Source organism: Rhea americana, unplaced genomic scaffold (genome assembly GCF_003343005.1).
Source record: "Rhea americana isolate MKP2758 unplaced genomic scaffold, rheAme1 scaffold_5, whole genome shotgun sequence".
In the NCBI taxonomy this organism is placed as follows: Eukaryota; Metazoa; Chordata; class Aves; order Rheiformes; family Rheidae; genus Rhea; species Rhea americana.
The window spans coordinates 13399612-13412724 of NW_028186645.1; the positions used below are offsets into that span (position 1 = coordinate 13399612).

The 13113-nt window shown below is 45.7% G+C and overlaps 1 protein-coding gene across 1 annotated transcript; it reads left to right on the plus strand.

The window, feature by feature from the left end:
• Positions 1-602: 602 nt before the first annotated feature.
• NOXRED1 (NADP dependent oxidoreductase domain containing 1) lies at positions 603-6990 on the plus strand. The gene is given in 7 exon segments (XM_085317643.1): positions 603-754; positions 1968-2140; positions 2212-2262; positions 3229-3409; positions 4667-4821; positions 5676-5898; positions 6540-6990. Coding segments are annotated over 7 exon segments (1227 nt in total). The 3' UTR covers positions 6832-6990.
• The last annotated feature ends 6123 nt before the right edge of the window (positions 6991-13113 follow it).

Below are 13113 nucleotides of genomic sequence, written 5' to 3' on the forward strand. Positions count from 1 at the left end.
TGTGGCAACTGCCTTGTACCCCCATAAGCGTCCCTGTAGTTCACGTGAAGCAGTAACACAGGTACCAGATGGGGTCCTTGCAACTGGTTGCTGCTGAGCTGACTGTGCCAAGGAATAGGGACTTCTACAGCAAATGAGGGAAGGTGAAGGAGCTGATGGATTGCTCTGCTGGGGAGGACTGGAAGCACAGTACTACAGTATGCAGATTTGAAATGAAAAAACAAATCACTTTTTAAAAGGTTTGATTTTTCTCATTACCTTCAGCCTTGGAGCAGCTTGAATGAAGTCTGGTCAAGTGCTATGCCAGCAGCTTGCAGATGACTGACTTTCCAAGTCTATTTGGGGCTCATATAACGGGGGGCTGTAGCCTCAAAAAGCAGCAGATTCAAATATCCACTGATGTCTCTTGTTCTTAGTGGTTGCACTGCGTGAAGGGAACAGTTGCTTTCCTAGGCTGCTTCTTTGCAAGAGAAGAGCTGGCGCCTGTATGTTGCCTCCACTTATTCTCTGGCAGGTGCTGGTCTGGATTGCAGTACTATGTGGGCGGAGGCCACGTCCCTCTTCTAAATCCTCATTGTGGAAGCTTGTCCTTCTGGGCCATGATGTGGAATATTGCAGAGATTTTCAAATCTTCTCAGTCTGAGGAAGTAGAAGGTGAGGAGGCCTTGATGTATCTGGCAAGGCGCTACAAGGGCCTAACAGTGAATGCATTTGCCCATGCCATCTTCTGCTGCAAACTTCTTCATGCTGTCAGGTAAGGTGGAAGTGAGCTGTTGGTAAAAAGTGTTGGCTGGGTGACAGAAGCGTCAGGGAGATAGGCTTTGAGGAGGAAACCTTGAGGTGTTGAGCTTTTTCCAAAGATACTGCATCTTTACTGAGCTAAAACATGATAAAGGAATATCATTGATCATTCTGATGTAGATCTAGACAGCATAGATGTGTCACTGGGAGAAGTGAGTAAGGTAGCTGGTCTCTGTAGGGAGTTTCTTGAGCAGTTCACACGTAAGTCTGTATGAAATAAGCATTATATGGGTATGCCAGTTACATTTTTTTGACTTTTTATCTGGTTCTTCCTAGGTAGTATCTTACATACTGTTCACAGCCACACTAGCCACTGAACATCTGCATTTGTATAAACTCACAATCAATCTTAAACATCTGGGATTTCCCTTCAATTGGGCTAATTTTCCCCTGAGAAAACCAGAGAATGGAAGTTTGTCTCTCACACCAAAGGAAGGTTTTGCCCCAGAAACCTAGCAGTGCCCAACACTTGTTACGTGTTCCTGCAGTTAATGTATATGATTTATAAAGAGTCAATTGTCCCGTGTTAACACATGGGACATCACTTTTCAGCAGCAGTCTCTCCTGTCACTATTCTGTACTCTTCATGCTGACTTGTTCCTGGGCTTGGCTGTTGCATGAGTTGATGTGGGTGAGACAGGTATCAGCTCTTAGTCACCAGTCTGCTTTACAATGACACACCAGAGCAACGGAGACATCCCAACAGCTTGTCTGGTCCTTAAGCCTCTTTTCAGTTCCCTGCCGCTGAAAAGGTAGTAGTGGCTTTACTCTAGCTGGCCAGACCTCTGTTCTGCCCAAGGGAGGTCTGAGGCTTTGGAGGTGTTTGATAATGGGGAAAGCAGCCAGTTAGCCCCGGCAGGGTGCTGTTGAGTGTTGCAGACAATCTGCTCCCATGGGTCTCGCCCTAAGCCCCACTGATGCCGCACTGATGCCACATGTGCTGTGCCGCAGTTGTCAGGTGGTTGGGGGGGCCCTGCAAATTACTATCTGCTGGAGTCATACTCAAAGAAGTGCCCAAGAGGCAAAAACCTCCAGGCATCAGCATCTCCCACTTCCCCAGGGGTGATGGGGAAGTGTTATCTGGCAAGGGGCTTTTCCTGGAAGGGTAGGACAGCATGCAGCTTGGGGCTCCCACAGGGCTGAAGTCAGCTCTTCTGCTTCCTTAGGCCAAGCAAGACTGAGAAGGATTTGCCAACGTCCTTGGTGGACAACTGTGGCCTGAAGGTTGGGATTATCGGTGGGGGCCACCTTGGGAAGCAGCTGGCCCAAACGCTGCTGACGCTGAGCTGGGCTCCAAGCTGCAGTATCCACATTTCCACTAGGCGCCCAGAGAGCCTGGGTAAGTGCTTCTGAGCCTGGATTTGGAAGTGGGACTGCATTTATGTGGACTTTAACTGTTTTTTCCTATAGCACGTCAGGCAGAACTCACTAGAGAACGCTCTTCTGCCAAAAATATTGAAGGTACTGAAACTGCAAATTTTTATGAGGAAGCAGAGAATATTATTGTGGAAAAAAATCTTTATTCAGTTGGAAACCCACTGTCCACTAAGTGCTAATTTAATTGTGTAATTTTTTTTTCACCAGTCCCAGTAACTCTGTTCCTTTGAAAGCCTGTTAGTTTCAGGACACTTTTAGTTTAGGCTTCCTTCCCCACCCCACCTCCCTCCAGTTTTTGCTTCTCTTTTCAAAATTCTCCTCGTCATATGCTATGTTTTCCATAAGTTTTTTCAGTGATTGAGGCTGTAGCTTGTTAAATATTCACTCAACAGAGAAACATCTCTCCAAATCTGCAGCGATGCTGAGACTGAGAAACTCCTCTCCTTATTTGATTAATGTAGGGCCAGTTGTACATGACAAACTTCTTGCTGTGCTTTGAAATGCTCCGAGTGCCCAGAGAGAAGAGGGGGTTAGACTGTAGCATTACAGCAACTGTTTGCATACAAACTGTCAACTGCCCCATAAACTGTTATATAAAACAGGATGAGTGGGGAGAACTTTCCTCCAGGGAGATGCTTAGAACAATAAAATCCTCTAATAATCTCAGAGTAGAGATGAAGCATTATTAAATGGCTTTTTATAGATCTTGAAAACTAGCCAGATCCCAAGACTTGGTTGTTTTGGCTAAGGTTTTAAATCAGTGTTTATGAACTGGGGCCTGACAGCTGAATTCTCTGCATGTTTATTCTCTACAGAGATACTTGCTTGCTTTGTCACCAAGGTGCCATCTGCCATGTAGAAATGGTGATGGGTAGCTGCCAAAATCTCATAGTGCTACCTTGGGAGGGCAGTCCCAGCCAGGAAGAGGTGGTTTGCATTTCATCTGCATGCAGCAGGGAGCAAGTACCATGTTGCCCGTGCCTGGTGGTGCTGGCTGCTCACCTGCCCTGGGTTCATGGCTCTGAGCACCTTTTGCCTTGCTTATCTCAGCAGACCTGCAGGAGCAGGGGGTTAGGTGCTTTTACGACAATGCTCAGCTGGTAGCCTGGGCGGATGTGGTCTTCCTCTGCTGCCTCCCATCACACGTCCTGACAGTCTGCTCTGCTGCTCGGCCTGCAATCCGGAAACCCTGTGTTGTGTACAGCCTTGTCACCACTGTTCCTCTCCACAGGTAATATGAACTATGTCATTGGAGAGCCTGAATGTGCTGCCCACATCTGGGATCTCATGGGGCAAGCATAGGGCATGTTTTATTGCAAAACATCATCACAAACCTTGTCACGTTCAGCCATCTCCCAAATCCTCAGTTACTAGAGTCATGGGAATACCTTGGAATTCCAGTTTTCTGTTTTTCTAAAGGACGTTTCTAAACTTTATGGCTATAAACATGAAAACATGATTAGAAGATGTGAAAAAAAGAGTCAGAAAAGCTCCAGATCAAAAACAAAACTGATATTGAAAACCCCCTTCTGCCACAGCCTCAGATCATCGCTGTAAGGCCTATTGTAAGCTACCCAGAAAAAAGGGAGCAAAGATGCAGAGCACATTTTTTGTGGCTGAAAAAAACCCTAAGCCAAATACTTACTGTTTCATTTCAAGCTGCTGTAACTCTGGAGAGGAGCCTGTCCTGAAGAGTTCAAATGCTCAGAGGGGTGTTGCTTATTCTTGATCAGTCCAGTTCTTGGCTTTCTGTTGAGATAACTAACAAGGGGTCAAACATGACACTTGCTCTTCATGCTATGGGCTAGGCTATTAATTGGTAAAAAGTTTGCTGATCCCACAAATGGTAACTGCTGACCTCTTTATCATGATTTTAAGAACTTCCTGCTCTCTTCTCCTCCTTTCTGCCATTTAAACCCAGTTTCTTCTCACCTACCTAGCCCAGGCAATGCCTGCACACACAGAGGGAGCAAGTACAAGGGACAATTTTTACCTTTTTTTAAAAAAAGATCATTAATTGTGCTACAAAATTGGCAGTCCTTCTGTGGATATCTGTCCATTAGCAATGTTAAGACCCACTGACTAGCTTGAACACATGCACAGGAATTGTTAAATGGGAAGAACCTTTACAACTGGTTGTAGTAGCTATTAAAAAAGGGTAGTCATTAAAATCCATAATAGGTTGAATTCCAACACTGTTGCCTCAGCCTCTGCTGATTGATGTAGTGATCCCTGTGATTTTCTCTGCATTTCCATCAGATCTGACCTTAAAAATGTCTGATCTCATCTGTACTCTGCAGCCACAGCTGGCTCCTGGCACTTGCTCAGAGCAAAGGTTTGCTCAGGCTGTTCAGTCTCTTCTTGCACACTCCGAAAGCTGCTGTGTACTGGCAGTGGCTGCATCTCTGCTGTTGCTGTAGGGTCTGGAAAGCTCTCTGTGATAGCTCTCTTTTTTGGCACACAGTTCTTTGGCTGGCTTTGCTTTCAGGTTGAAGCAACTACTTTCCTACAGTGCCATCGTGAGACCTCAGTACCAGTGCTCTGGCAGGGAGCCCATAAATGAATGGGAGATGAAGGGGGCAGTCACAGCTGCACTGAAAGACCCAGCTGTCGTAGAGGCAACGTGTCCCTGCAGTTCCCAGGGTAAAATTTCTCTCCCCCACTTTGTCCTCTCTCTCTCTTTCTCTCTCTCTCTCTCTCTTTTTTTTTTTTTTAATTTGATCATAGTTCTTTTGGAGTTGCACTTGGCTGTTCCACTGCCTGTAATACTCTGAGCTGGGTATGGACCGACAATAGCTTTTAACCTTAATTGTACATAAATGGGTCCTGTACTAGAAGTGAATGGGCAAAACGACCACTGTGTGTCTCCCTCACCAGTTTCTCTGATTAGTGCTCCCAGTGTCACTCTTTTTAGTTCAGGACCACTTTTCTCTCTTAATGTACCATCCGATTTCTTAAGACCTTTTCCTTGACAAGACAATAGTAGCTCTAATGCTCAGAGGCTAAAACCATGATCAGAAGCTGAGATCTGGTTTCTGAGCAAGTGTCTGGCCCAAAATCTTTCTCTCATGCTTCAGGCAGAATTTTAATTTCTGTGTTCACACCCTTCCTATTGCCAACTTGGCAATTACTAGCCGCTACCTCGGTCCACCACAATTTTATTGTATGCTACTTAATTCCAGCCTTGCTGGATGTTCTTAAAACAGCTGCAGTGCTCTTATTCCATGGTGGTTGTTGGACGGAGCTGTTACATGGCTTTATATGCAGCTTGTAAAGGACTCTTGTTTACTTGAAGGAAATGTACTATTGAAAAAAGCTATACTAGGCTTATTATTATTAATTTCAGCATGCCTCACATAAAATCATCCTAAACCATAGGTTTCAAATAAATCAGATGTGATTTCCAATGCAATTCTTCAGAGGAACGCAAGACTGAAGTATCTCCTTACACTTGTACACATATTGGTTATTGACATTTGATTTTGATTACTGTGCAGGGAAAATCAGAGTCAACGCCAAGTGGTTGGTCGCTATTTTCTATGCAGCCCTGAATAGCAGCACATGGCGGAGCCTGCCACACCAGAAAGCACTGAAATTACTCAATGACCTCTGTTTTCCTGAACAGTGCCCCATCTGTGCAGAAAAAAAATCTTCATGCCCGCAGTTTGTGTGTGAGAGTTTTGTTAGCAAAACATTCGCCTCTTCAATGACTCAAGAGGAGTAAGTAAAGGGTTGAACACAGAGGTACTACTTGTCTGGGCTTTCTCTTTGCTCTCAAACTTGCCCCATTCCACAGCTGAAGCATGGACTTCTCATGTTGGGTTGGAAGGCATTGAACTGGTGTTGCTTCCAGGACCATGTAGCTGCTATGAAAGATTGCCCTTGATGTTATATAAGCAATAGAAGAGTTGGACTTCCATCTCTGAGATGTTTTATCCCTGGTCCCTAGTGCATTTGGCTACTTGTGAGGATTGTCTGAAGCCACTGGTCAGGACAAGGGCTCAGTAGCATTGAATGCAGAAAAAAAATCTGTAGTAATATCTGCAGAGGGCTCTTCTTATGGGCGATGGATTTATGGTAGTTCACTAGACTAGACCGTTCAGGATGTAAGGTTGAGGATATACTGGTTGACAGAAAAGGCTCTTGTACATGATAGTTTTTGAGCCATTACGTTCACTTTTGCTCAGCATGGCAGTTCTAGCCTTGAATGCCTGGAACAGTCTAAGAGTCAAGTCTCCAAGCCTAATTGTCCTCTCATTAGAAAGAAAGGAGTAGTCAGAGATCAAGAAAATCATTATTTGTTGTTAGCTGGTGTGGGCTATCATTTCCCATATATGATTCAGCTTGTTTTCTCTTCCCAGAACCTTCCCCTGGTTTGACCTGACAGTCGCACAACTGAGAGAATCTCCCTTTAGCCGGATGCTAGAAAACAGTGAGTCTGTACAGAGCCATCTCGCTCTGCTATACCAGAAATCCTTTGGAAACTGGCCTATAGAGCAACATGGGCTGATCAGCAGCAGCACATCTCTTTCTTCAGCTGCAGTGGAGGCTGGTGTGATTCTGAATCACAAGTCCTCATTCCCCACAACTGCTTCCGAGATTTCATCAGATATCCTGGAAGAAACTACTGACTAGGATTCTAAATCCTCATAAACTAGAACGGAGCCCATGATAGAAGGTTTTGCTGAGATCCCATCTCAAAGGGATTATGACCCAGAGATACTGGTAATCAGTTCTCTCTGCTGGTTTCGTGCGGTTTTATGTGATGAAAGAACACAACGTGAGGACTTCATCTTGCAGGGGAAAAGATAATGCCAAATACCTAATAAATATTCATTTAACCATTACTCAATCATAACATAAATTGATATAACCATTAATGGAGATAGATGAAAGATTAGATAGTGGAATTACATAGTGTTTCCACTGTTCTGGTCTGAAACACCATTTTGTATCAACCTTCAGCATTGCCAAGCATAAAAGCAGCAACCCTGTTACTAATGCAACAAACCCTGAGATCTCTGACTTTCACATTTTGAGTCGTAAACTCTATGGACTTGAAGCCTGGGCCTGGTTGTTAAGAAATAACTATGCCAGTGAGCAAGGCTCTTCCTGAACAGCTGTAGAAAAAGACAATGACTTGGTGCCTCAGACCGGTCTGTGGAATGTGAGAATCAGCACTATTTGCTCCTGAACAGTTTTAAATGTCCAAACCAATGTTTTAGTTAGATTCCTGGGGGCCAAATATCCGGTTTGGCAAGCCAGCACAAACACACACACACACACACACAGTCTTCAGTAGCAAGCAGTTTATTAGTAGATACTTACAAACAGACTGACCTGATGGTAATCTCGAGAAGGACAACCTCAATGCTTGTCCCGATCGTCTGCATGATGAGAGAGAGATTCAGCAGGCACAATCTTTTCGGGCGTCCGCAAGGAGGCAGTGTGGTCCTCTGTTGTGTAGCAGCCTCACCCTCCTTTGGAAAAACTCCGGTATTTATGATTATTTGCAGTAGGTGGGAGTCCCGGCACCTGGGGCCAGCAAGTGCAGGGAGTCTAGCCCAACTCCGCCCCRGTTGCATAACCGGGCTATGATACTGCGCACGCGTRCAGACTTATTTCGGGGGCCACATTTGACTTTGGGGGTCGCTATTTCACTACTCTTCAGCTTTTGACCTTCATGTCGACTGCTTCTCATGGTGATTCTGTGGCTGGAAGCCACAGAATCTATATGTGACCARCTGCTGCTCTTTCTCACAGATTTCCATGACCTTGTTAGTTACTTGTTTGTATCCCACTTAACACAGTGGTATTGTTCTAGGCACTAAAAAGTTACAGCACTAGACTATTCTCACCAAGTACAGACACAAAAGTTGCAACACGGACCATTCCCATCAAGTATCACCTAGTACGGATACATGCCGTAGTACGGATACATGCCACCGCCTGGTCCGTTGTTGGAACACTCCTATATTCCACCACACGAACAATGTGGTGTCGTAAAAAGGAGTCCGTAATAGAACGTAATAACGATAGCATACAAGGGATACAACAGGAAATACAAAGGAAAATTACAAATACTAAGCAGCAAAAAAGCAATAATTTCTGTAGCCAAGGCCATCTCCATGTCCACATTCCAAAAGGGTTCCACTCATCACTAGCTTGCAGTTACTTTGTTAAGTGTTGTAGTTCTTGGATCTTTGCATGAATGGATTGCGAATGATCACTTAAATTCATACAACACATGCCTTTAACATCTTGACAGCCATGACCATGGACTAGCAATAGAAAATCAATGGCAGCACGATTCTTCAATGTAGCTTATCTTATGGAGTCCGTATCAGTCAGCAAGCCCACTAAAGCACTACTGGTGGCGTTACTAAATTTACTTAACCAGCAGCCAAGTTTATTTAGCATAGCTAATGCTCGAGCATTTGCAATTTTAAAGGATGTTCTCCCCTTGGTAGCAGTGATGTTACACCAAGCAGTGGCATTTTGGTAAATCGCCTTGGTACTGCTCACCCACCAGGTTGCAGACTGATTTTTCTCAGTATAGTTAAACATAGTGCAATGAGTAGTGGACAAAGACCCTAGAAACTGCAGTTCTTGCGGCGGTAACACAGGTGATACGCCTGCTCACGATAGCCAGCCATCCCAGGAGCTGTTCCACTGTGTACCATGAGACTGGCCGCTGCTGAGTGTGGTGTTACACAGGCCTGTTAATTCTTCTGCCATCAATGGTGCGCCAACCAAGCAGGTAGGGAACGGGTTCTGCAGAGTAGCAGTACTTAAGCACAGGTGATCTTGTCCCGTGACAYTGGCTAGAGTCACCCAGACTTTCTGTTGTGGCTGAGGTACAGTCCAGGCTTACCTGGGAAAATAAGAGGGGAAGGGGAAGACAACATACTTCTGTCCCTGACTACTCTCTTTGCCTAAGGTGCTCAGTTGGTACTCACTTCCACTACCACTCTCCCTGAATGACAATGGTTACTACATGCGAATCATCAGCTGCAAGTATTTCCGCCGGAAATGGTACCGGCTGTAAAGGGGGTTGGTACCAGACGCGAGCTGCTGTAAACCAAGTTGATGGTGGCTGACTTGGTGTTACGCTGTGGATATAATACACATTAACCCACGGAGCAGGTGGTACCAAAACTGGAAAGATACGAACAGCCTCTGGAAGGTGATCTACCCAACCCTGAAAGGAGCCTCCTCCTAATATCCAGAGCTGCTCCTTTCGCAGTCCATTTATCCGTTCTACCAAGCCAGCTCCCCGGGGATGATAAGGGAGGTGCCATGTCCACATAATTCCCCGCTCTTCTGCCCACTGCTGCGCTGCTTTATTTTTGAAATGTGAACCATTATCCGATTGTATTTCAGTATCAATGTATTTCAATGCCATCTCAATGGCATTCAAACATCGAATAGTTATAAAAGCATTACTATAGCGGCTAGGAATGACGACAGCCAGCCCAGAACAGGCATCTACTGCTACACAGGCATATCGCTGTCGATGTTCCTTCAATGGAACCATATAATCAAGTTGCCAGACTTTCCCCCACCGTGGTTCCTCTCTTGATCTGTCCCAATGGCTGAGATAACACTTTCCGTTCCTTCAGCATCTGACAAACAGAGCACTGATCAATGACTTCCTGCGCTAATGCTTGGCTCAATAGCAAACCCTGCGCTTTTCCCCATGCAACGGTAGCATCTCGCCCTGCGTGGCCAGCTTTATCATAAGCCTGCTTTGCTAACGCCTCTTCCTCTGGGGCTGTGATGGTGAGGCGGTGGATGAGAGCCAATTGGTCTACATGCGCATTCCATTTTGCTGTTTCTGTGGATGCTGTAGTGTGGGCGTCCACGTGAAACACTCGAACATCTTGTTCTTGTAATAACTGCCACATATGTTCCCAATACTGCTTTCCCCACACTTCTTTGGTGCCAATAAGCCATTGGTCTTGCTGCCACTTACCTAGCCAATTGACCAGACCTTGTGCCACTGCCCATGAGTCAGTGTATAAGTAACAAATGTGATTTATGGGCATAGCCTCAATAGCTTGCCACACGGCCACCAGTTCAGCTAACTGACTACTACCTTCCTGCCCTTCTATTACCAGCTGAGTATCACTTGCAGGGTTAAATGCTACAGCATGCCAGCATCCCTTTCCGGTACAACTACCATCAGTGAAGCACGCCTGTTGTCACTGTGTGTTAGACAGTTCGTCATAAGGTTTGGCCCATTTGCCAATTTGATAATTGACTAAATTCATGGGGTCTCCTGGTTCTCCTTGTACCCCTTGGCTGATTGCTTCATGTAATTGATGTACTCCTTCACTCCCTGGTTTCGCCTGCTCCTGCAAATACCACTTCATTTTAATAATGGTAGCTTCCTGAGCGTGTCCCATTTTATGTGTAGTGGTGGGTGTGAGTGCCAAAGCAATCACGGGGCTGTCCGTACAGACTATTACTTCAAGATTCAGGGTCTTGGCTTCTGTGTGGAGCAGAGCCCAATAAACAGCCAACAACTGTTTCTCAGATATGGTATAACGCTGCTCTGCTCCAACCAACCGTCGGGACCAAAAGCCAAGAGGTCGTCGCCTATTTTCCTGTAACTGCCAAAGACTCCATACAGCCACATCCTATTCAAGTGTTACATGAAGTTCCACTGGACCATCCCTTAAGGGATGTAATTCAAGATATTCCTGAATCAGATGTTTTACTTTGTCAAAGGCCTGTTGCTGAGTGTCACCCCACTGGAAGCAAGCCCATTTCCGTGAAACCTAATACAGGGGCTTCAGGATGATGGCAAGGTCAGGTAAATAAGCCCACCAAAAACCCACTGCACCTAAAACTGTTGTACTGGTCATTTGGCAGCCGGTACAGGCCAATTCCGAATGGTATCAACAACCTGCTCTGGTATTTGCTGCTTCCCTTGGTTCCACACGATGCCTAAATATTTGATACTCTGTTTTGGGCCTTGTATTTTCTTTGGATTGACTTCCCATCCAGCTTCCTGTAAGCATGAAACAGTCATGTCCAGGACTGTTTGCACTTCTTCATGTGTTAGCCTCTGTATTAGTATATCATCAATGTATTGCAACACTTGTACCTGGGCAGGTACCTCTATTTTTACGAGTGTGCGGTGGATGGCTTGGTGACAATAGGTAGGACTATGTTTATAGCCTTGAGGCAGTCTGGCGAAAGTATACTGATTACCATTCCAGGTAAAGGCAAACTGCTCCTGAGTTTCCCTTGGAATGGGGATGGTAAAGAAAGCTTTGGCTACATCTGTGACTGCATACCATGTGCCAGCATGCTGTTGGATCTGCTGTATTAAGGCAGCCACTTTAGGAACAGCAGGGGATATCGGTGGTGTGACTGCATTCACATCTTGATAGTCCACTGTCATTCTGCAACTGCCATCAGGTTTCTTTACCAGCCAAATAGGACTATTGAATGGAGAATGTGCATATCGCACTACTCCTGCCTGTAGTAAGTCATTAATTGTGGCTTGAATAGCTTCATCACCCCCTGGAATTTGATACTGTCATTGATTAACAACAGTGGTAGCAATTGGAATTTGTGCTTTCCATGACTTTTTTTTCCATGACCTTTCCCACTTGGACAGCACGGATGTGTAGCCACCGCACGGTACCAAATGCCCAGAGGGATCCATCTATTTCTAAGGTTTGGCCTTGCAAGATATCCATCCCTATTATATATTCATCTACTGCAGCAATCATGATGTGGTATTCACGAGGTAGCCAATCACCAATTTTCATTCTTAGTAAGTCATTTTTTCCCATGATGGGTTGGTCGCCCAGACCCCAGACAGGGGTCTGTGTCCCTTTGTGTTTGTCAGGATTGCCGTGTATAATAGTGACCTCTGCCCCAGTGTCCACGAATGCCCAAATCTATTGTGAATTTGTTTTTGACCACCAAATAGTGCACAAGACAAAGGGACGCAGGTCATGTCGTAGTACACAGCAGTCTGGACCTGAGGCTTTGTCTAATCCCTGTTTGGTTTCAGATTCATTATGGTTAACAAAGCTTGTTGCTGCATGAGATTTGCAGTTTTCTGCTCTTACATCTGTTGTTCTAGCTGTCCTACCTTTTCAGCTAATTCATGAGCTTGTCCCTCCAGTACCTTATAGGCAAACAGGAGGGCTCCCCGCCATTCACACTGCATGCTTTAATTGCTCCTTGTCCTTGATGTGTGTGGGGGGGTTCTACAAATTTTTCCCTGTACTTTTAACACTTCCATGGGGCTTGTCCCGATCCATGGCTCCAGAGAAGCACCCATACATGTTTCCCACTTATCACATAGTGCAGTCCATGGCTCTTGTGTCCACCCAGGACACTCAAGGAATGGGGCTGCCCTTTCCCCCCTTTTGTTCGTACAGCCTGAACCAGCAGGCTCAAGTCTAATCCTATGCTCGGTACGATATGCTTTGCAATGACTATGGTGACAAAGATAAGCAGTAGACACCTTGCTCCAAAACAATGCTATGTCCACAACGCGCACACCAAAATGTCAAGCCCGGGCAAAATACAAGAAAACACACTGACTGAGTCCCACCAATGTAGGTGGCGCAGCCTCAGTACAGCTGTGCACCCCGCCGACCAAGTCCCACCAATCCAGGTGGCGCAGCCTCAGTACAGCTGTGCATCCCACTGACTGAGTCCCACCAATGCAGGTGGCGCAGCCTCAGTGCAGCTGTGCACCCCGCTGACCGAGTCCCACCAATGCAGGTGGCGCAGCCTCAGTGCAGCTGTGCGCTTCACCAATCTCACTATGCTGCAAACCCTGGGAATCCCATCCTCGTCGCCAATTTATGTTCTAGTTAGATTCCCAGGGGCCAAACATCYGGTTTGGCAAGCCAGCACAAACTCACACACACATGCACAAACACTCTTCAGTAGCAAGAAGTT